The sequence below is a fragment of the Hypanus sabinus genome, chromosome 19 (genome assembly GCF_030144855.1).
Source record: "Hypanus sabinus isolate sHypSab1 chromosome 19, sHypSab1.hap1, whole genome shotgun sequence".
NCBI classification, from domain to species: domain Eukaryota; kingdom Metazoa; phylum Chordata; class Chondrichthyes; order Myliobatiformes; family Dasyatidae; genus Hypanus; species Hypanus sabinus.
Window position 1 is genome coordinate 80,298,473 of NC_082724.1, and position 24,591 is coordinate 80,323,063.

The 24,591-nt window shown below is 40.3% G+C and overlaps 1 protein-coding gene across 4 annotated transcripts in view; it reads right to left on the minus strand.

Annotated features, from left to right (window-relative positions):
- Window positions 1–4,611: 4,611 nt before the first annotated feature.
- LOC132378093 (RNA-binding protein 5-like) overlaps window positions 4,612–24,591 on the minus strand; it is a 50,408-nt gene continuing 30,428 nt past the window's right edge. For all 4 annotated transcript variants that reach the window (XM_059944846.1, XM_059944845.1, XM_059944844.1 and 1 more), the window contains 11 exons: window positions 24,398–24,471; window positions 24,193–24,271; window positions 22,001–22,092; window positions 18,925–19,092; window positions 18,557–18,703; window positions 14,916–15,002; window positions 9,983–10,174; window positions 9,305–9,379; window positions 6,916–7,013; window positions 5,811–5,940; window positions 4,612–4,957 (listed from right to left, as the gene is read on the minus strand). In XM_059944846.1, the coding sequence (XP_059800829.1) occupies window positions 4,832–4,957; window positions 5,811–5,940; window positions 6,916–7,013; window positions 9,305–9,379; window positions 9,983–10,174; window positions 14,916–15,002; window positions 18,557–18,703; window positions 18,925–19,092; window positions 22,001–22,092; window positions 24,193–24,271; window positions 24,398–24,471 (1,268 nt within the window). In that variant the 3' untranslated portion in view covers window positions 4,612–4,831. The remainder of the gene's footprint in view (window positions 4,958–5,810; window positions 5,941–6,915; window positions 7,014–9,304; window positions 9,380–9,982; window positions 10,175–14,915; window positions 15,003–18,556; window positions 18,704–18,924; window positions 19,093–22,000; window positions 22,093–24,192; window positions 24,272–24,397; window positions 24,472–24,591) is intronic.

The window sequence follows — 24,591 nt, forward strand, 5'->3', positions numbered from 1 at the left end:
TAGCATTGTGCTAACCACTATGCTACTGTAGCATACTGAACATGCAATTGTTTTCTAGATCGACAGAGGAACCAACTTGAAAAAAGTGATTTTACATTTTGTATTGTGCAATGGAAAACTGCAAATTAATGTTATGAAGGAAGTTTTAAGAAATTGGGACAATAACATGACAATTTTATAGGAGGCACCAAAATATTCTTTTAATCACTAATTTTTAATGCAACACCAACAAATTACATTCAACACAACCAGTTGCCAATTACATTTTGACTGTTTAACCCAACCACCCCCCAACCCTCATACCCACCCCCACTCTCCACCCAGCAACTGAATACACTGCATACACAGACAGAGCATTCCTATTTTAACAGATCTTTTAAGTTAGACATCAAATTTGTCCACATTAAGATTGTGTTTGGTCGTGCATCATTTACTCTTGCTGATAATTCCTGGTAAGAAATGTCCAAAAAGCTCCGAAGCCAGTGAGTACTTGAAATAGCATGAGGTGGTTTCCAACGCTGGACTACAATCTTCTTAGCTGCAGTCAAGCCTGCCAGCCAGATTTGAAAGCTTGATATAGTTGAGGAAGATTTATTGAAGTTATTATTTACCATTCATGTCCAAACCAACATATAGTTGGTAGTCACTTAACTTCAGTCTCAAATATAGTTGGAGCATATAAGCTAATGAATGCAACTATTTTTTTACCCTGAATGGATGTACAGCAAAAAGCTAGACGTCCTTTATTGTCAGAGCCAGTCCTTTCAATTGATACATTAATACTACATCTCATTAATATCGTAACTCCTTTTGTACAAGTACCATCAGTTAATGCCACAACTGGTTTATAAAAGTGGTTTTGAACCCTGGGAATGTCATTAGGTTTATAAGATGTTTCCTGTAACAGCGCGATATCTATTTTCTTCCTGTTAAGAAATCCAAAACCTTTGAACGCTTGCAGGGAGAGTTTAATTCTCTAACATTAAGTGATACAATAAGATTTTCTAATTTATCTGTGTTGCTCATCTTCCCCTGGATCTGTTGTAAGTTGGTGGTGGAGCCCTGAGTTACCCCCTTCCCAACCCCCCCATCACCCCTCACATTCAACCCTCTTCTTTGTAACATCTGTGAGTGTCACTAAGCAAGGTCAGACACTGAACATTAACTGCTCCCCCAGCACCAACAAATTAGTAAGGCAAAGCAGTTCTCATAATCATATCAAAGAGACAAGGAAAAAAACATGGTCATACTGGAGACATTACCCGAAATGAATATGTACAACTGAAGTTATTCACAACAAACTGCTGTTTTTCAGCTTCAATCTTGATGAAGCATGACATTTGGGTGTGCTGAATATCACCTTAGAAAGTAAGATAAAAAGTGTATTCTAGGCAGACTTACATCACATTACCATGCTATTCTTGTACTAATAAGTTAACATGGAACATAGAACAGTACAGGCCCTTTGGTCCACAATGTTGTGCCGACCCTCAATCCCTGCCTCCCATATAACCCCCACCTTAAATTCCTCCATATACCTGTCTAATAATCTCTTAAACTTCACTAGTGTATCTGCCTCCACCACTGACTCAGGCAGTGCACTCCACGCACCAACCACTCTCTGAGTGAAAAACCTTCCTCTAATATCCCCCTTGAACTTCCCTCCCCTTACCTTAAAGCCATGTCCTCTTGTAGTGGTGCCCTGGGGAAGAGACGCTGGCTGTCCACTCTGTCTATTCCTCTTAATATCTTGTATACCTCTATCATGTCTCCTCTCATCCTCCTTCTCTCCAAAGAGAGAAGCCCTAGCTCCCTTAATCTCTGATCATAATGCATACTCTCTAAACCAGGCAGCATCCTGGTAAATCTCCTCTGTACCCTTTCCAATACTTCCACATCTTTCCTATAGTGAGGTGACCAGAACTCGACACAGTACTCCAAGTGTGGCCTAACTAGAGTTTTATAGAGCTGCATCTTTACATCTTAAACTCTATCCCTCGACTTATGAAAGCTAACACCCCATAAGCTTTCTTAACTACCCTATCTACCTGTGAGGCAACTTTCAGGGATCTGTGGACATGTACCCCCAGATCCCTCTGCTCCTCCACACTACCAAGTATCCTGCCATTTACTTTGTACTCTGCCTTGGAGTTTGTCCTTCCAAAGTGTGCCACCTCACACTTCTCCGTGTTGAACTCCATCTGCCACTTCTCAGCCCACTTCTGCATCCTACCAATGTCTCTCTGCAATCTTCGAAAATCCTCTACACTATCCACACCACCACCAACCTTTGTGTTGTCTGCAAACTTGCCAACCCACCCTTCTATCCCCACATCCAGGTCGTTAATAAAAATCACAAAAAGTAGAAGTCCCAGAACAGATCCTTGTGGGACACCACTAGTCACAACCCTCCAATCTGAATGTACTCCCTCCACCACGACCCTCTGCCTTTGCAGGCAAGCCAATTCTGAATCCACCTGGCCAAACTTCCCTGGATCCCATGCCTTCTGACTTTCTGAATAAGCCTACCGTGTGGAACCTTGTCAAATGCCTTACTAAAATCCATGTAGATCACATCTACTGCACTACCCTCATCTATATGCCTGGTCACCTCCTCAAAGAACTCTATCAGGCTTGTTAGACACGATCTGCCCTTCACAAAGCCATGCTGACTGTCCCTGATCAGACCATGATTCTCTAAATGCCCATAGATCCTATCTCTAATAATCTTTTCCAACAGCTTTCCCACCACAGGCATAAGGCTCACTGGTCTATAATTACTGGGACTATCCCTACTACCTTTTTTGAACAAGGGGACAACATTTGCCTCCCTCCAATCCTCCGGTCCCATTCCCGTGGACAATGAGGATATGAAGATTCTAGCCAGAGGCTCAGCAATCTCTTCCCTTGCCTCGTGGAGCAGCCTGGGGAATATTCCGTCAGGTCCCAGGCACTTATCTGTCCTAATGTATTTTAACAACTCCAACACCTCCTCTCTCTTAATACCAACATGCTCCAGAACATCAACCTCACTCATATTGTCCTCACCGTCATCAAGTTCCCTCTCAGTGGTGAATACCGAAGAGAAGTATTCATTGAGGACCTCGCTCACTTCCACAGCCTCCAGGCACATCTTCCCAATTTTATCTCAAAATTCCCAAAGTTAACTGAGCCATTGCCTTAAAACTCTGACCTGCAATACTCCAACAAGCTGGCCCCTTAATTAACTAAATACAAAAGTGCATCGAATGACTTTCCAATAAAAGAATAACCATAAAAATTCACACCTCGGACATTAACTTGCCTGTGCCTGTTAGATTGCGCATGCATACAGGCTGGTCCAGAGGCTCCAAACATTTGCTTTAGTCCTCAACAATTGTAAAATCTAAAAAGGGAACAATAAAGATGAAGAAAGCTTAAGGCGAAAAAGCAGCTGTCTAAACTTGACACAAGAAATTAAAGATTGTATTAAATCAAAGGAAGAGGACTATAAAATTGTTGGAAATATTAATTGGCCCAAGGATTAGGAGCAGGGAAGACACAAAAAACCCCGAAACAGCAAAGATGTGGGACTGAAAGGAATTAGTTAAAACAAGTTGGTTAGACTGAATGTGGTTAAATCCCAGATAAGTTTGTGATAGGGAAGGATAAATGGAATGTTAAAACTTTATTTCAAGGGGGTAAACGCATTAAAAATAGTAAGGGCTTACTGCAACTATACAAAGTAACAGACTAGATTTTAATCATTGTGAACAATTCTTAAGTTCAAGTTGTTTTTATTGTCATTTTGACTAAACTGCTGGTACAGTACACAGTAATAACAAAATAATGTTCCTCCAGGACCCTGGTGCTACATGAAACAACACAAAACTACACTAGACTACGTGAGACAGCACAAGGCTACACTAGACTACGTAAAACAACATAAAAACTGCACTAGACTACAGACCGACACAGGGCTACATAAAGTGCACAAGGCAGTACAATAAATTAATAAACAAGGCAATAGGCACAGTAGAGGACACATTACAATGTCAGTCTACACCCTGAATTCTGGTCCCTTATTTAGTGATATTTTATTGGAAGCAATTCAAAAGTTCATCAGGATATTCAAGTATGGATGAGTTGTCCTGCAAGAAGCAAATTGTGACTATATTCAAAGTTTATATAACATTTCTAGGAAACTAAAAAAGATAAATGAGAGAATGGGGGAGAGCCTAGAACAAAAAGGCAAGGTCTTAGAATGAGGGATGCACATTTAAAACTGGGATAAAGTAAGAAATTTTTGTGAAAGTTGAGCATCTCTGGAATTCACTACCCTGGAGTTGCAGAAGCAATGTCCTAAACTAGTTTTCTAATCAATAATGCAATCAAGGGTTATGGGAAATGTCATATGCTAGCCATGATCTTGTTAAATAGCCATGGCTCAAAAGACTGATTTCTATATACATGGCCTATAATATTCTTGTAGGGTTCAACAGGCAGGATCACGGAAGATGTTTTCTCTGGAGGAGTCTTTTCTGCAATCATATGAAACTGAAAACTTTTGGTGCCTAATCTTGATTCATTATGTAGATTATAATTTTAAACAAACAGATTTACAAAGAAATGCACATTCTTTTCAAAATTTATTCTGAAAAAAGAAAACAGTAGATACATTATTGTACACTTGATAGACAATACAAAATGTACATTGTACATTCAACATAAATAAGATTAAACAAAGCGTCAAAAATTACATTTCCTACAGACAAATTACACTGTTTACTCAAGTATATACCCGGTAGCAAAAATTAGGAAAAATATTTACATATTTACAATAATTCTTATGTTAGTCCAATTCATTAAACCTTGTAAACATTGCCTTTTTAACAGCGTCTTTGTAGGAATCAGAAGTAGTAACACCATACGAACTTCCTCGTGCTCCCAAGCCTGCACCCTTCATCCTTGTTTGAGCCTAAAATTAAAAATCATACAGTACTGAACCATGTTGTACTTATATCCATTCAACAGAGCACAAATAGCTTTTATACACTCTGTTCCTCCTCCAGAATACTCCAAAAGGTACAAATGTTAAATGAAGCAATAATCAATATAACTCCCAGATTCAGAACACCGACTTAAGCAGTGCAGAAATTTTTGAACCTTGGCTTTTTCAACTTGAGGGTTGAGGATGCTGAATCATTTTTATCATTGAGGGATATGGGGGACAGACAGAAAAGCAAAATGGAGTTGAACCCAATGTCCACCAGTGAATTAAGACCAATTTCACATTCAATGTTGGTACTCCAACCAGATCCTATTCTTACATTTTTGGCTTCACAAATGCCAAGTGTAATAGATTTAACCAAGTATTCCCAAAAAGTACCAAATATGTAGAAAATCCTGTGTCACAGCTATAACTCATCAAGGCTAAACTGCGATTAGGTCACAGATGTCTAAGAAATGCTTTGAATGAACTTCATGATATGGGAGGAATACTTAAGCATGATACTTTGTTTCCCTTTTGTGAAGTAACAATGGTTTTTAAACAGTTACTTCACAATCAATTAAGGCCAGAAATTATGTAAAATTTAGAAGAGGTTCCCAAACTGACTCATTCGTCTTGATTTAACCAAAACCTAACTAAGATTAAAAGCAGTGTTCAATCAGGTATCAATCTACTGTAGCTTTGACAGTTAAAATAGGATACTTATTCAATGAGGAAGCAGATATTTTAGACATCAAGTGATAATAAAATTTAAATCCTTGTATTAACTGTGAAATCATCAAATGGCAGCACAATTAGGAAAATATATTAAACACCTTACCTGTATAGGCGCTGTAATGCCTTGACGATTTCTACCCAACCCTGAGCCTTCTTTCCAGCCCATAGCCTGCAGCATTCTACTCCCAATATTGTCACTGTTAATACCATTTTTTGTTGGCTGCTCAAAATCACTGTCACAAGAAAATATATATACATTTTAATCATAATATTTAGAAATGCCTAACACTTTTCTGGCATAACAGGGCAATCAGATATCAAATTCAATTTGTCCAAAATAAAACTAAACTGATGGAAGTTTATTATGGTAGTTTCAGCACCTGATGTTCCAGGTCCAGAATAACCTTTCCTCCTGCATCTCTTATAATGTGATTCGTGTCTTATGGCAGAACAAAATTGATCTGTTTGCTGACAGTGTTACAATACATCAAGAAGAAAACATTTCATTACAGCAGAAAATTAGCAATGCAACAAAAGGAGGTTCAATCTGTGGATCAAATTCAATCTTCTCAAATCATAATCCATGTTATTAATTTGAAAGACCTAACCAGTCTTGCAGTTCTCCATAGTGACTTTCCAACCAGTATGAAATTTACTGAGGACTTGCTGTAGCTTATATTGTTTTTTTCTAAAAGAAAAGCTGAAATAATTCTACATTTAGTTCCCAAGTATACAAGGAACAAAACTGAACTGAGTATGAAAAATGACTAATCATTTATTTCACCACGACCACCTACTTCATTATTTCTTAGTAAGAAATAAACTAAGACACAAGAGCATCCAAGGCTGTTTGGGCAGAGCAGTTTTCACAGATTCGTTATTTCAGTGAATTAATTTCACAATTCCAAATGGCCAACTTCTTACTTCAGAACTATGGCCCTAACTTCTCAGTACAACTAGGATGATTCTAATACCCATTTTACCAATCCACACAAAAGAAAAAATATGTTCTTAGGGAGCATAACTGAATTACTGTTTCACAGACTCAAGTGAACAACTGTTAACTTTAACAGAAAGAGATCAATACATTGTTCATCAAAGATACTAAAGGAGTGAAGAAAGGGTATGCAATTAGATATCAGACTAATGTTAAAAGTTCTTGAAGGAGTGAATGGCCTTATCAAGTTCTCCTTATGTATTGCACTTACATTACTGCAGCATTGTTAAATCTCTTCCTCTTAGGTTCTGGAGGCTCTGGGATTCCATATTTTTCTCTTCTTTCTGCTGCCCTGTCTCTGTACTTCATCTGTGTGTTTGAGGGGGGGGGGGGGAAGAGAGGGGGGGGGAAAACGGGGCAGAGGAAAGAGTGTAAAAGTCAATGAAATAATTTGATCTAAAAATGGAGACTACAACTTATTAATATGTAGCCATATTACAATATTTAAGCAAGCCACAGAGATACGAGTGAAAAGAAACACGTTTGATCCAAATTGTAGGCTAAGAAGAACTTTATTAAAGGAGGAGCAAGATGTGGAGAGGTTTAGAGGGGAAACTACACAACAGCTGAATACAAGACCACCACATAATAGATTATGAAAAGCAAGCTATGAAGAAGACCACAAATGGAAAAGGTAGAGATCCCAGAGAATAGCATGGCTGAAGAAAGTTACATAAATGTGGTCATACACTTGGGTAGTAGAAATAAATGTGCCGACTGTTTTCTAAACGGGGAGAAAATCCAGGAATTTGAAAGGCAGAGGGACTTGGGAGTCCTTGTGCAGAACACCCGAAAGGTGAACTTGCAGGTTGAGTCAGTGGGGAGGAAGACAAATGCAATGTTAGCATTCATCTCAAGAGGTCTAGAATGCAAGAGTAGAAACGTGATGCTGAGGCTTTACAAGGCACCGGTGAGGCCTCACCTTGAGTATTGCAAACAGTTTTGGGCCTCTCATCTTAGAAAAGAAGTACTGGCCTTGGAGGGTCCATTAGCGGTTCATAAGGATGATTCCAAAAATGACTGGACATGGCATTAAAGATTGCAGGGAGAAAGCCGGGAACTGGGGTTGAGGAGATAGAAGAATTCAATCATTCAATCAGTCATGATTGAATGGCGGAGCAGACTCGATATTCAGATGGCCTAATAGTGCTTCTATGTCATATGGTTTAAATAGAATGGGGTAAGGCTATAAAACAAAGAGAAGACTGAGAAATATAAAGTTGACATGTTGCAAGATCAGAAGACAGGAACAAGAAAACAGGAGCTGACCACCTGGCCCTTCAGCATGCCCCACCATTGCTGACCAACCTGGAGCAGGCTGAGGGGCTAGGTGGACTGAACTACTCTTCAGCATTACCTCTATTCCTCAATCTTTCAAATTTTTATCCTTCCCTTAAATATACCAAATTATCTGGTCTCCATAATCCTTGTACAGAGAATTCCAGAGGAAAAAATTGTCAACATCCATCTTCCCAGCCCCGTCAAGAACAAGGTAGTTCCTCATTCTTCTAAACTCCAAAGAACAGAGACCCAAATTATTTAGAATATTTTGACAGAACAACACACTTATGCCTAGAATTAGCCTACTGAATCACCTTTGGACTGCCCACAATGCCATTGTATCTCATTTTAGGCAAGGGGAGCAAAATTGTTAACAGCATTTCAGGTATGGCCCCACGAACACTCCTGTAAAACACCATATTAACCAAAGTGCATAACCCCTTAAAACTATTATACGTATGAATTATGAAGATAATAATAGATGAAGGCCAGGTAAATACTGTCAATGGGAAGTTAGCTAATGAGAGCATTGAAGTGTACGGTACGAATGACAGGTGCAGCAGCTAATGAACATAGAACACTACAGCACAGTATGATGTGCTGACCTTTCAAACTATTCAGTTAAGATCAACTTAACCCTTCCCTCCAACACAGCCTTCCATTTTTCTTTCAGCCATGTGCCCAAGTCCCTGCAGCTTATTCCATGCACCTTCCACTCTTTAAAAACCTCTTACAACCCTCTGCACTTTCTTCCAATCACCTTAAAATTATGCCCTCCTCTATCTGTCATTCATGCCCTGGGAAAAAGGTGCTGGCTGTTAACTCTTACGCCTCTATCACCTTACACCTCTACCAAGTCACCTCTTGCCCTCCTTCACTCCAAAGAGAAAAGCCCCAACTTGCTCAATCTCTCCTCTTGAGACATGCTCCCTAATCCAGGCAACAATGAGATGAAGTATGAGCAGTGCACTTACCATACTGACAGAAGTAAAATGATACTAGATTGAGAATTTAGTTCAGTGTTAAATTGAATATCAAGTCTGAACATTCTGAATTAGCACCTGACACCAACTAGGAGATCTAAGAGAGTGGTTTCAGTCATCTCATTTAATGAGATGAATTTTCTGTTCATTCAGAAAAAATGTCACAATAAGATAAATCAGAGGCAGTAAGATTTCTAGACAAGTTATACTGGAGTAAAGATGGGTCTTCCAGTAGCCAAGATGTTCTGGAATGATAATACTGAGGGCCAAAAGATTGTTGAGGTAAAGAGAGGTCCAGAAGTAAATATACAAGCATACTTTTGAAAATCAGCTTACCTCTATTTCTGATTTTTCTAACGCTTCAAGCTCATGGTCAGACATTCTTGATCTTCTACGAATCTCCAAGTTTTGCTGCATTGAAAACAAATATGTTTACTGTGTCACCCCCAAGCCCTTGCACACCTTCCTCACCACGAAATTGAAGGCAGATTTCCAGTTGTTACAAGTAGCATTCAATTGTATCTCAAAATGAACTCCATTTACACAAAATAAACATGATTATAAGAAGCATGCTAAGCCAAGAGATTGCACCATCCACCAAAATTGTGCATTGAATTACTGTACATCTTTGAAAATTCAATGCTGTTACTGGGTAATTATTTCTAAACATCAAAACATTCTCAAAAAATTTTCCTCTCAGTGCTTGGTCTCAGTTTTATTGAACTGCATCTTTTCAGATGTGTGTCAGAGTGGTGCATGTATTCTCATCATAGACCAAAGTCAAGTAACACAAGTGTGACTGACACAAAATGTGGAGCAATCAAAAAATGGATAGTTCAGTGAAGAGTACCACTGTATCCCCATAATGAATATTGAATTGACTTTATTTCTTACATCCTTCACATACACGAGTAAAAATCTTTATGTTCCATCTCTGTCTAAATGTGCAAAGTACAATCATAGTAATTTATAATAAGTAGAAGTCAATGTAACATAGAATTTTACTGCAGTTACCCTGTGCAGGTCAGATAGCTGCTGATGGCGAGTAAGTGCTTCTTTATTAGGAAACTGTCTTCTGCACAGCAGGCAGGCCATTTTGTTCCAATCTGTCATTTTTTCTTCCAGATCTTGAGTTGTTTCTTGCTCCTCTTCATCACTCTCTCCACTATAAGAAGCCACAAGTCCCTGGAGTGGGCTTGACTTTCTCTGCGAGGTAGATAGCAAGGTTAAAAAATCCCTTTGAGCTTCGTTTCATTTAATCAAAATAACCAAGTGCGACAATCATCTCAGAAATATAGCACAACGATGCTCTGATCATGGAAATGAAAATACAAATGGCACAAAAGCATTGGTACTTTTCATGATACGAAAATTGTGCAAGTATAAAGACTCATTATGAAGTTTGTTTCACTTCTGAGGGTACAGCTTCAGAATAAAGGGATGTCATTTAATTTTTAGAGACAAGTAACTTCTTTAGCCAAAGGGTGGTGAATCTGGAATACATTGCCAGAGTGTGCTGTGGAGCCCAAATCATTGGATGTTATTTAAGGCAGAGATTCATAGATTTATTATTGGCAAAGGCATTAAAGGCTACAGGGAGAAGGGAGAATGGGATTGAAAAAAAAGTTACGACTGAATGGTGGAGCAGAGTTGATGAACCAAATGGCCTAAGAATTAATCAAACAGCGAGCTCATGCAGAGGCTACTGGTCAAATATGTTTCTCCACGCTTTATGACAAGGAATGTAAATAAAGTCAGCCTTCCATCCTGCTGTGGTATAACATTTCATTTCTATTTTTCAGTTTTAGTTAGTGCTCACTGCATCAGATCCATATCGTAGAGTACATGGCTAACCTACAGATTACTTTTCACTGCCAGCTGGGAGACCAGAGAATCAGTGGTGCACATCAGAAAATATGGCAAAGGGATGAAATAATTATAATAGTTACATGCAAGCCAGTTATGAAGCTAGCTGCTCTGTACAATGAGTTCACATATATGAAGGCACTTCCCAGATCAAGAGGTCACATTTTATTGTTGAATAAAACCAGTTGGAACAGATCCAATTGGAACTTAACACTTTAAATTTGTTGACCATTTACCGTAGATTCCGGACTACACAGCGCACCTGATTAAAAGCCGCACGCTCTAATTTTAGAAAGAAAATCAATTTTGTACTTGTACAGGCCTCACCGGATTTTAAGCCACAGGTGTCCCACGTTGTAATATGAGATATTTACACAGAAAGATATTACACGTGAGGATTTTTTAACTTTTAATTAAATCCGTATGGTCACATAAACAAATACATATTGCAAATGCTTTTTTTCGAACAGTGCCTGTAACACAGCTACTTTTAAATATACATACGTATCGGTAACACACAAATTACGTTGCGTATACTTTTTTACTGAACAGTGCACGAACAACATTCCAATATCTCCTAACGACTGGTAAAAAAAAGCCTACCAGGAAAAGTTATTGATCGCCTTCTTCATCTTCCTCCTGCGCACTAAAACCATCAAAGTCCTCTTCTTCAATGTCCGAATTGAACAACCTCAGGATCTCGTCACTCACTTCAGTCTCTTCGTTGTCGCTCTCACTTGAGCGCACGCGGTCCTCTTCATCACGCAGCAGTCCAGCCTTTCGAAACCTGTTGGTGATGGTGGATGTTGTGACACGGCTCCACGCATTTAGGATCCACTGGCAGACTTGAGTTAAAGATGCTCTTCGCATGCGTCCTGTTTTGGTAAAGGATTTCTCGCCGCTCGTCATCCAAGCCTCCCACTCAACACGCAGCGCCACTTTAAATGCCTGGTTCACGCTGATGTCCAGTGGCTGCAAATACTTCGTGGTGCCCCCAGGAATCACAGCTGGAATTGAGTTTGTACTCTTGATGGCAGCTTTCACTGAACTTTCATTGTCAGCCGCTTAAAAATCACCATCAGTGGAAGCTTTAGTCCGGATGCTGTGCAGCTCAGAACACAAGTAAAATGCGTTCTCTCATGGCCACTTGTTTTCAGTGTGATGGACGAGTCACCTTTTTTATTAACAGTCCGAGTGAGAGGCAGGTCAAACGTCAAAGGTACTTCATCCATATTTATGATATCATCTGGCCCGATGGAATTCTCCGCTATCTTTATTTGAGTGAATGTGCGGAAGTTAGCAAGTTTTTCCTCGTGGTGTCGGGAGGGAGCTGCTGACACAGAGTCGTGCGTACCCTGACGGACAGGCCTTTTCGTCTCAAACCTAAAACACCACGATGGCCCACCTCTAAAATCTTCGATTTTCATTTTGGTGGCGATTGCTTTAGCCTTCAGTCTGATCTGCACGGTGGAAACACCGCGGCCGCCTGCTCTCTGTGTGTTAACCCAGTCTTCAAGAAAGTTTTCAAGTTCGAGCCATCTGCTATGATTACCTCTGAAAGCTTTTGTCGTCTTTTTGCATTGACTCAGTTCTTCATGCTGGCGTCTCCACCGTCTCACCATCGATTCATTTATGCCAAGATTATGTGCAGCAGCTCGATTTCCTTCTTCAACCGCCAGATTGATCGCCTTTAACTTAAAAGCTGCATCATATGCTTTTCTTCGAGTGTTTTCCATGTTGATGAGGGTGAGTACAAATGACTGATTTACAATAATTTAATTGTGAAAGTGCGCTTGATTTATCATACAATTTCATTGGACCTCTGTGAACTACTCATCAATTTTATTGGTCTACTGTTACAAGGCAAAATGTTTTTGGCGGCATAAAAAAAATGCATTAGCCGCACCGTAGTATAGGCCGCAGTGTTCAAAGCGTGGGAAAAAAGTAGCGGCTTATAGTCCGGAATTTACGGTAGTTAGAGACGCAGCGTGGAGCAGGCCCTTTGAGCCATGTCACCCTAGCAATATAGCATGCCTCCGAGATGGATTCTTAGAACAGCTTGTACTGGAGCCTACCAGGGAGAAGGCAATTCCAGATTTAGTGTTGTGCAATGAACCAGATTTGATCAGGGACCTCAAGGTAAAGGGACCATTAGGAGGTAGTGACCATAATATGATATGTTTTAACCTACAATTTGAGAAGGAGAAGGGAAAATCGGATGTGTCAGTAATACAGTTGAACAAAGGGAACTATGGAGCTATGAGGGAGGAGCTGGCCAAAGTTCAATGGAACAATACCCTAGCAGGGAAGACAGTGGAACAACAATGGCAAGTATTTCTGGGAATAATGCAGAAGATGCAGGATCGGTTCGTTCCAAAGAGGAAGAAAGATCCTAAGGGGAGTAAGGGACGGCCGTGGCTGACGTGGGAAAGATGCTGGAGTAAATTATAAGAGAGGAAATTACAACACATTTGGATAGCAGTGGAAGGATCAGTCCGAGTCAGCATAGATTTATGAAGGGAAAATCATGCTTGACTAATCTTCTGGAGTCTTTTGAGAATGTAACTATGAAAATGGACAAGGGAGAGCCAGTGGATGGTGTGTACCTGGACTTCCAGAAAGCTTTTGATAAAGTCCCACATAGGAGATTAGTGGGCAAAATTAGGGCACATGGTATATTGGGGGCAGAGTACTGACATGGACTGAAAATTGGCTGGCTGACAGGAAACAAAGAGTAGTGATTAACGGGTCCCTTTCGGAATGGCAGGCTGTGACCAGTGGGGCACCACAAGGTTCGGTGCTGGGACCACAGCTGTTTACAATATACATTAATGATTTAGATGAAGGGATTAAAAGTAACATTAGCAAATTTGCTGATGACACAAAGCTGGGTGGCAGTGTGAAATGTCGGAGGATGTTATGAGAATGCAGGGTGACTTAGACAGGTTGAGTGAGTGGGCAAATGTATGGCAGATGCAGTTTAATGTGGATAAATGTGAGGTTATCCACTTTGGGGGCAAGAAGAAGGCAGATTACTATCTAAATGGAGTCAAGTTAGGAAAAGGGGAAGTACAATGAGATCTAGGTGTTCTTGTGCATCAGTCAATGAAAGCAAGCATGCAGGTACAGCAGGCAGTGAAGAAAGCTAATGGCATGCTGGCCTTTATAACAAGAGGAATTGAGTATAGGAGTAAAGAGGTCCTTCTGCAGCTGTACAGGGCCCTGGTGAGACCCCACCTGGAGTACTGTGTGCAGTTTTGGTCTCCAAATTTGAGGAAGGACATTCTTGCTATTGAGGGAGTGCAGCATAGGTTCACAAGGTTAATTCCCAGAATGGCGGAACTGTCATACGTTGAAAGATTGGAGCGACAGGGCTTGTATACACTGGAATTTAGAAGGACGAGAGGGGATATGATTGAAACATGTAAGATTATTAAGGGATTGGACACGCTGGAGGCAGAAAGCATGTTCCCGCTGATGGGTGAGTCCAGAACTAGAGGCCACAAGTTAAGAATAAGGGGAGGCCATTTAGAACAGAGATGCGGAAAAACTTTTTCACCCAGAGAGTGGTGGATATGTGGAATGCTCTGCCCCAGAAGGCAGTGGAGGCCAAGTCTCTGGATGCATTCAAGAGAGAGTTAGATAGAGCTCTTATAGCTAGCAGGGTCAAGGGATATAGGGAGAGGGCAGGAACCAGGTACTGATTGTGTATGATCAGCCATGATCACAGTGAATGGCGGTGCTGGCTAGGAGGGCTGAATGGCCTACTGCTGCACCTACTGTCTATTGTCTAGCAACCCGATTCAAATAAATGCTTAATCACAGGAAAATTTACAATGACCGATTAATCAACCAACCAAATACATCTTTGGACTGTGGGGGGAAACTGGAGCACCTGGAGAAAGCCCACTTGGTCATGGGAAGGACATACAGACTCCTTAGAGACAATGTTGGAATTGAACGCTGAACTGCAACGTCCTGCACTACAATAGCACTACACTATTCACCATGTTACTGTGAAATTTGGAACAAATGGAAACGTTAAAAATAATCAAAATTCAATCTTGAAAGATGTTCAAACCTTTAGTGGGCTTTCATCATCATCTCGTAGGTGTTCCGAAAGACCACTGAAAGGTTCCAATACCATTGGCTGTCGTTCCATCATCCCCTGTAACAAATGTATTCAACTTCCATTAAACAACATAGATTTGAACAACGCAAAGTATTTGAGAAGAAAAAAAATGCTGGAAGCTGCAGACATTGTATAAGAATATCTGGATGTGCAAACTTGAAGAATTCAGGCATTCTACAGCATGTCATGAAATGCCCACTTACTGAGCATCAGCTACTGGAAACCACAATACACAATGAATTTAGCTCCACCCACACAGAAAAGAGATACAATTCCCCTTGTCTTCAAAGTTCAAAGTAAACTTATTATCAAAGTACATCTATGTGAACATACACAATCTTGAGACTCATTTTCTGTGGGCATGGCCCAGATAGTGGGAGCCCTTGGTGATGGATACTGATTTCTTGCATCAACCTCCGTGTAGATATGCTCAATGGCAGAGGGGGCTTTCCAATTATGGACTGGGCTGTATACATCCAACTAACCAGCAAACCTTGAAATTACAATCCCTTAAAAAAAAATTCCATTTACTCAGTATTTCAGAGGGATGGGTTCCTTTGTAGTATTCGGGCTTATTTTTCCCCTGCATCTCCACCAACACCCAATGCCTCCCACTCTGTCTCCAGGACAAGGAAGAATCACATACTGGAGACCTAAATACTCCTTCCTCATGAAGCACACTTGACCTGTACTTCTTGTGGCAAGGGTAAGTGGCAGAAGACCAAAAAACACATTAGGGTGAAAATAAAGTTTAAAGAAAACCTAGTATGGAGAAAAATAGTTGAAATTTCTATGGATATATAAATAGGAAGAGTGTGGTAAAATAAATGTGGGCCCTCTAGTGAACAACACTATTGAATTAACAACAAAAATGACAGATGAATCAAGTGACTTTAGCATTAGTCTTCACTGTAGATCCAATGTTAATATCGTTGAGGTATCAGACAAACTAATTGCAAATAACACACAGAACATACAATCCCAATTACAAACAATAAAGTTTTGGAAAAATTCAAGAGGCTATAAGTTGCACAAGTTGCCAGAAGCCAATGGACTGGACAATACAGTCTTAAAGGAAGCGGCTGCAGAGATTAGAAAACAGCAAGTATGACACCCTTATTCAAAAAAAGTTGAAAGGCAAAACGCTATCTTAAACCCATGTCACTCACTTCTGGTTCCAAGTTCTATTCCACAGAAAATTCATGCATGTTCCCTCCATTTATTATTTATTATAAATTATACCTCCATTTATAACTCCATTCTACAGTTATATTAAAAGCAAGAGGATAGTGAGGGATAAAATTGGCCCCTTAGAGAATCAGAGTGGTCAGCTATGTGTGGAGCCGAGGGAGGTGGGAGAGATTTTGAACGATTTCTTCTCTTCGGTATTCACTAAGGAGAAGGATATTGAATTGTGTAAGGTGTGGGAAACAAGTAAAGAAGTTATGGAACCTATGACAATTAAAGAGGTGGAAGTACTGGCGCTTTTAAGAAATTTAAAAGTGGATAAATCTCCGGGTCCTGACAGGATATTCCCCAGGACCTTGAGGGAAGTTTGTGTAGAAATAGCAGGAGCTCTGATGGAGATCTTTAAGATGTCATTAGAAACGGGGATTGTGCCGGAGGATTGGTGTATTGCTCATGTGGTTCCATTGTTTAAAAAGGGTTCTAGAAGTAAGCCTAGCAATTATAGACCTGTCAGTTTGACATCAGTAGTGGGTAAATTAATGGAAAGTATTCTTAGAGATAGTATTAATAATTATCTGGATAGACAGGATCTGATTAGGAGTAGCCAGCATGGATTTGTGCGTGGAAGGTCATGTTTGACAAACCTTATTGAATTTTTTGAAGAAGTTACGAGGAATGTTGATGAGGGCAAGGCAGTGGATGTAGTCTATATGGACTTCAGCAAAGCCTTTGACAAAGTTCCACATGGAAGGTTAGTTAAGAAGGTTCAGTCGTTGGGTATTAATGCTGGAGTAATAAATGGATTCAACAGTGGCTAGATGGGAGATGCCAGAGAGTAGTGGTGGATAATTGTTTATTGGGATGGAGGCCGGTGACTAGAGGGGTGCCTCAGGGATCTGTTTGGGGCCCAATGTTGTTTGTAATATACATAAATGATCTGGATGATAGGGTGGTAAATTGGATTAGTAAGTATGCCGATGATACTAAGGTAGGAGGTGCTGTGGATAATGAGGTGGGTTTTCAAAGCTTGCAGGGAGATTTATGCCAGTTAGAAGAATGGGCTGAACGTTGGCAGATGGAGTTTAACGCTGAGATGTGTGAAGTTCTACATTTTGGCAGGAATAATCCAAATAGAACATACAGGGTAAATGGTAGGGCATTGAGGAATGCAGTGGAACAGAGAGATCTAGGAATAACAGTGCATAGTTCCCTGAAGGTGGAGTCTCATGTAGATAGGGTGGTGAAGGCGGCTTTTGGAACACTGGCCTTTATAAATCAAAGCATTGAGTACAGAAGTTGGGATGTAATGTTAAAATTGTACAAGGCATTGGTAAGGCCAAATTTGGAATATCGTGTGCAGTTCTGGTCACCGAATTATAGGAAAGATATCAATAAATTAGAGAGAGTGCAGAGGCGATTTACTAGGATGTTACCTGGGTTTCAGCACAGGTTACAGAGAAAGGTTGAACAAGTTAAGTCTCTATTCATTGGAGCATAGAAGGTTGAGGGGGGGATTTGATCGAGGTATTTAAAATTTTGAGAGGGATAAATAGAGTTGATGTGAATAGGCTGTTTCCATTGAGAGTAGGGGAGATACAAACGAGAGGACATGATTTGAGAGTTAGGGGGCAGAAGTTTAAGGGAAACATGAGGGGGTATTTCTTTACTCAGAGAGTGATAGCTGTGTGGAATGAGCTTCATGTAGAAGTAGTAGAGGCCAGTTCAGTTGTGTCATTTAAGGTAAAATTGGATAGGTATATGGACAGGAAAGGAGTGGAGGGTTATGGGCTGAGTGCAGGTAGGTGGGACTAGGTGAGATTAAGAGTTCAGCACGGACTAGGAGGGCCGAGATGGCCTGTTTCCGTGCTGTGATTGTTATATGGTTATATTTCTGCCACTTCTCAAAGTGTATAAAATCATAAGAACAACATCTTATATTTAAAATGCTCATTTAAATGCTGCAAAATATGGAAAAACTTCTTTGCTTTTCCACCACACAATTTAAAAATTTTATCAGACTCAGCGTAACAATTTGGGTATATTCTCTAGTCTGTCTTGTATCATTATACAGATCAGTTATGACAACATTTAATTTCTGATTTTGACAAGTTCCGGATTTTAACTCCAAAATGTTTTATTTTCCCTCTTTTGCAAAGTACCATATAATTCAATTTTTAAAAAATATTCCACACCTCACTTAATTGAACTTGCACGCTCACAAAACCCCAAATACCTTTTAATATTTGATCTTATGCTCATAATCATTTTGTTAACCCTTAATCATTTAGCAAATATCTTATTTCAATAAAAAATTAAATTGCATTAAATGCTCTACAACTAATTCAAGTGCTAAATAATACTCCACTGCAGTTACTACAATTGCTCGACTCTCATCCACATACCCTTTTCTCAAATAGAGCAAATCCTGCATCAGCAGCGGCAGACTCTCTCCTCTCCTCTTCTTTAGCAGCAATCATCTGCAAGTTACTTTTGACATTATCTTTCTGCTTATTTAGACTTTTCGCCCATCGCTCCATGTCCTTGGCAATCTATGGTAAAAATAAAACATTCAGTTCCAGTGCACCCAGTACTGAAGAGGGATCTAAAGCAGAAATCACTACTAGCAATTACATTCTCAAGTATCTTCCTGAAGGTTCATAACATCTACTTATCTTACAGCAATTCAACTGCAGGTCTCAACCTCAAGCTCATAACCAGGGTAGCTGAAGCCACATCAGCTGCGTTTAGAAAATCATGCTAAAATTCTCACTTGTTGTGCTGTCCTGCTCTTTGGTTTCTCCTTCTTTTCCTTTCCTTCCTTACTTTTTGTTCCTGTTGATTTAACGTTTTGCTGTGCAGCTTGATCTGGAGCAGGTAAGTAAGTTTGTTTTTCTCCATCCCAATACATATACTGCTGAGTCTGTGCATTGTAGTAGTACTGAAACAAAATTTTGTAAAAGCATTGTTCATTTATAACACAATAAATGAATAACAATCATGAAGCCCCTTAAATCATTGACATACAATAATTAAGCACAGTATATTGTTGCAATTAAAAAGAAGGCACATCAGAGTCTTTTTTTATTAGGAGTTTCAAAAGACTTGGTATGTCACTAAAGACGCTCCCAAATTATGTTTTCCCCCCACAGATGTACAGTGGGGAGAATTCTAATGGGTTGCATCACTGTCTGGTCTGGAGGGACTGCTGCACAGGATTCAAAAAAGCTACAGAAAGTTGTAAACTCAGCCAGTCATGGGCAACAGCTTCCCCAGCCTCCAGGACACCTTCAAAAGGTAGCATTCATTATTAAAGACCCCCATCACCTAGAACCTGTCCTCTTCTCTTTGCTACAATCAGGAAAGTGCTACAGGGGTTTGAAGACTCAATGTTTCAGGGAAAACCTTTTTCTCTCTGTTATCAGATTTCTGAATGTACAATCAACCCATGAAATCCATGTCAGTATTTTCCCCTCTTTAAGCACTACTTATTCAATTTAATTTTTAATATGTACTCCTTGTTGCAATTTAGTTTTATAATGTATGCACTCCTGTCACAAAACAAATTTCACAACATATGCAGGTGATATTAAACCTGATTCTGATTCTAACCATCTTCAGCTCAGGTGTGGATCAAGAACAAGGGATCCTTCAAAGGAGGAATGTGCCTTCACTATTATGCCTCAGAGTTTCCACACATCCAAATTGATATCATCTTATGCAAGAGATACACAAGATAATGATATCACATCTACATTCCTAGCTTAAACCTTAAATTTTCAGTCTCAGATTTAATCCACTGCATCCATCAGGTTTATTTCAGAGTGGTGCATGGTTTCTTTCATCACAGACCAAGGTTTTGATTTACATGAAAAGATATTCCTTTTAAAATGAATGTTTTTTTCACAATATCGAAAATCCATTAAAAAGAGCAAGGCTTAACTCAAGATACTCAAGAAATGCACTGGTCTTAAGTACATAAAATATTCAGAATTCTGCTTTCACTGGAAAACATTTCAGTCCCTGAAACGCACAGCACAATTTGAAGTAGGCATATTACTTACAGTGACTACATATTGTTTATGCATGGAGTAACACACTGGGGATGAGACTTCAGGGAAAATAATTTTAACTGGGTATTTGTGACAAGTTATTGAATTAACTTTATTTCTTACACCCTTCACATGAGTAAAAATCTTTACATTATGTCTCTGTCTAAATGTGCAATTGTAGTAATTTATAATAAATAGAACAGTCAATGGAACATAGAAATACACTGAAATCAGCGTGTTAATCAATCTGATGGCCTGGTGGCAGAAGCTGTCCTGGAGCATGTTGGTCCTGGCTTTTATGCTATGGTACCATTTCCCAGATAGCAGCAGCTGGAATAGATTGTGGTCGGGATGACTCAAGTCCCCGATGATCTTTTTTCACACCTGTTTTTGTAAATGTCCTGAATCATGGGAAGTTCACAACTACAGATGCACTAGGCTGTCTGCACCACTGTGATTAAGGGAAGCATAGTTCCCATACCAGGCAGTGATGCAGCCAGTCAGGATGCTCTCAATTGTGCCCCTGTGGAAAGTTCTTAGGATTTGGGGGCCCATACCAAACTTCCTCAACTGTCTGAGGTGAAAGAGGAGCTGTTGTGCTTTTTCACCACACAGCTGTTGTGTACAGAGCACAAGGTCCTCGGCGATGTGGATGCCAAGGAACTTAAAGCTGTTTACCCTCTCGACCCCAGATCCATCGATGTCAATAGGAAGTCTCCATTCCTCCTGTAATCCACAACCAGCTCCTTTGTTTTTGTGATGTTGAGGGAGAAGTTGTTTTCTTGACACCACTGTGTCAGAGAGATGACTTCTTCCCTGTAGGCCATCTCATTATTGTTTGAGATTAGGCCAATTAAAGTAGTGTCCTCAGCAAATTTAATTAGATCAAAGCTGTGGGTGGTGACAGTCATGGGTATACACGGAGTAAAGGAGGGGACTTAGCCCTGAGGGGCTCCTGTATTGAGAGTCAGAGGGGTGGAGGCAAGGGGCCCATTCTTACCACCTGTCGGCGATCTGGTAAAAAGTTCAGGATCCAGCTGCACAAGGCAGGGTCAAGGCCGAAATCACTGAGCTTCTTGTACAATTGGATGGATTTATGGTGTTGAATGCTGAATTGTAGTCCAGAACAACATTCTCACATAAGTATCCTTCTTCTCCAGATATGTAAGGATGGTATGTAGAGCAGTGGCCGTTGCACTGTCTGTCGATTGATTGTGTCAGTAGGCCAATTGTAGGGGGTCCAGTTTGGGTGGTAGCAAACTGCAGATGTAATCCTTGACCAGCCTCTCAAGGCACTTCCTTACTATTAAGTTGAGTGCAACAGGACGTCAGTCGTTCAGGCATGTCTTCTTTGGTATAGGGATAATGGTGGATAATTTGAAGCAGGAGGGGACTCTACACTGGGAGGTAAATTAAAAGCAGGATGTAGCAGCCAATAATCTGGAAAAGCTGCCAGCTGACATTAAAGACCCAAGAGTGCCATCTTATTGGAGTTTCAATGCTCAATGTTCCATTTTAAGCCAAAAAGAAGCCAGTTGTTTAGGAATGCTGAAAACTTGCAGGGTTACATCTAAGATAATATACAGAGTACACACCCAGAGCTTAGCTATATCTTGATGGAACAGTCAAGTACAATGCTTACAGATTTAAAAATTCCCCGAATTTGGAAATCTATCATTGATAACTTCACATTGATAACTGCAGCATTCAAACATTCAATGAAATCACACAATTATCAATTTGAGGAAATCAGAACACGCAAAGATCTGAATGTTCATTGCTTTAATAAGTAGGTACCTGTGAATTAGGATCATAGTAGAATCCAGTTTGTGCGTCATAGTAATACCCAGATGACTCATCATATTGGTAAGTGGACACATCTGGTATAGCTGGAATGGATAAACAATAGACAATAATAGACAATAGGTGCAGAAGTAGACCATTCGGCCCCTCGAGTCTGCACCGCCATTCTGAGATCATGGCTGATCATTCACTATCAATACCCAGTCCCTGCCTTGTCCCCATATCCCTTGATTCCCCTATCCATCAGGTATCTATCCAGCTCCTTCTCGAAAGCATCCAGAGAATTGGCCTCCACCGTCTTCCGAGGCAGTGCATTCCACACCTCCACAACTCTCTGGGAGAAGAAGCTCTTCCTCAACTCTGTTTTAAATAACTGACCTCTTATTCTCAATCCATGCCCTCTGATACTGGACTCTCCCAACATCTGGAACATATTTCCTGCCTCAATCCTATCAAATCCTTTAATTATCTTAAACGTTTCAATCAGATCCCCTCTCAATCTCCTCAATTCCAGCGTGTACAAGCCCAATCTCTCCAATCTCTCTGCGTAAGACAGCCCTGCCATCCCAGGAATCAACCTAGTGAATCTACGCTGCACTTCCTCAATTGCCAGAATATCCTTCCTTAAACCTGGAGACCAAAACTGTACACAATATTCCAGGTGTGGTCTCACCAGGGCCCTGTACAAATGCAAAAGGACATCCTTGCTCTTGTATTCAATTCCCCTTGTAACAAAGGCCAACATTCCATTTGCCCTCTTTACTGCCTGTTGCACTTGCTCATTCACCTTCATTGACTGGTGAACTAGGACTCCTAGGTCTCTTTGCATTTCTCCCTTACCTAACTCGACACCGTTCAGACAATACTCTGCCCTCTTGTTCCTGCTTTCAAAGTGGATAACTTCACATTTATTCACATTGAATGACATCTGCCAAGTATCTGCCCACTCACTCAGCCTATCCAAGTCTCCCTGTATTCTCCTAACGTCCTCTTCGCATGTCACAATGCCACCCAGTTTAGTATCGTCAGCAAACTTGCTGATATAGTTTTCAATGCCCTCATCTAAATCATTGACATAAATCGTAAAGAGCTGTGGTCCCAATACAGAGCCCTGTGGTACCCCACTAGTCACCTCCAGCCAGTCTGAGAAACACCCATTCACTGCTACCCTTTGCTTTCTATCTGCCAACCAGTTTTCTATCCATGTTGAAACCCTGCCCCCAATGCCATGAGCTCTGATTTTACTCACCAATCTCCTATGTGGCACCTTATCGAATGCCTTCTGAAAATCTAGGTACACAACATCCACTGGCTTACCCTCATCTAACATCCTTGTTACACCCTCAAAAAACTCCAACAAATTAGTCAAGCATGATTTGCCCTTGGTAAATCCATGCTGGCTCGGCCTAATCCTATTTCTGCCATCTAGATGTGCCACTATTTTGTCCTTAATAATGGACTCAAGCATCTTCCCCACGACTGACGTTAGGCTAACAGGGCGATAGTTCTCCGTTTTCTCCTTCCCTCCCTTCTTGAAAAGTGGGACAACATTAGCACTCTCCAATCTTCAGGAACTGATCCTGAATCTAAGAAACATTGGAAAATGATCACCAATGCATCCGCAATTTCCTGAGCCACCTCTTTTAGAACCCTCGGATGCAGACCATCTGGACCCGGGGATTTATTAGCCTTCAGTCCTACCAGTCTACTCATCACAGTTTCTTTCCTAATGTCAATCTGTCTCAATTCCTCTGATATCTCATGACCCTGGCCCATCCATACATCTGGGAGATTGGTTGTGTCCTCCCTGGTGAAGACAGATCTAAAGTATGCATTAAATTCTGTTGCCATTTCCCTGTTTCCCATAACAATTTCTCCCAATTCATTCTTCAAGGGGCCAACATTGTTCTTAACTATCTTCTTTCTCTTCACATAGCTAAAAAAGCTTTTGCTATCCCCTTTTATATTCCTGGCTAGACTGAGCTCATACCTGATTTTTTCTCTTCGTATTGCTTTTTTAGTTAAGATCTGCTGTTCCTTAAAACTTTCCCAATCATCTGTATTCCCACTCATCTTAGCCCTGTCATACTTCTTTTTCTTTAATGCTAAAACAAAGTGGCTTATCAGTAACAACTGAAGACTACTCAAACATAAAAAACAGAATAAGATCTGAGTAAAACACTCACGATAGCTTGAATCCTTTGAATCTGAAGAACCATTGGGTGCGGTGGTATCTGTTTGCTGGGACTGGCCTGCTTGCAGAGACTAAGGAAAAAATTACACTGTTTTAAAAATTGTTTTGCCTTGTGCTTACAACTTCCATGACAACTTCAGGAGTTAAACAATTCAATAACCTTCAACATTCCTGAACATTGAAAAGGTCTGTCATACCTCAGACTGATTCTGTAACTGGTAGTTTTGACCATCTTGGGAAACTGTTGCAGGTTTAGAAATTGTAGGAGGAGCTGTTAAGGAGAAAGGAGAAAAATAATGCACCAAGCTGGTGAGTGATGAGTTGTATAACATTTACATAATCAAAATATTATTAACCTATGGTATAACTTGGCAGATTTCCGGATTGAAAA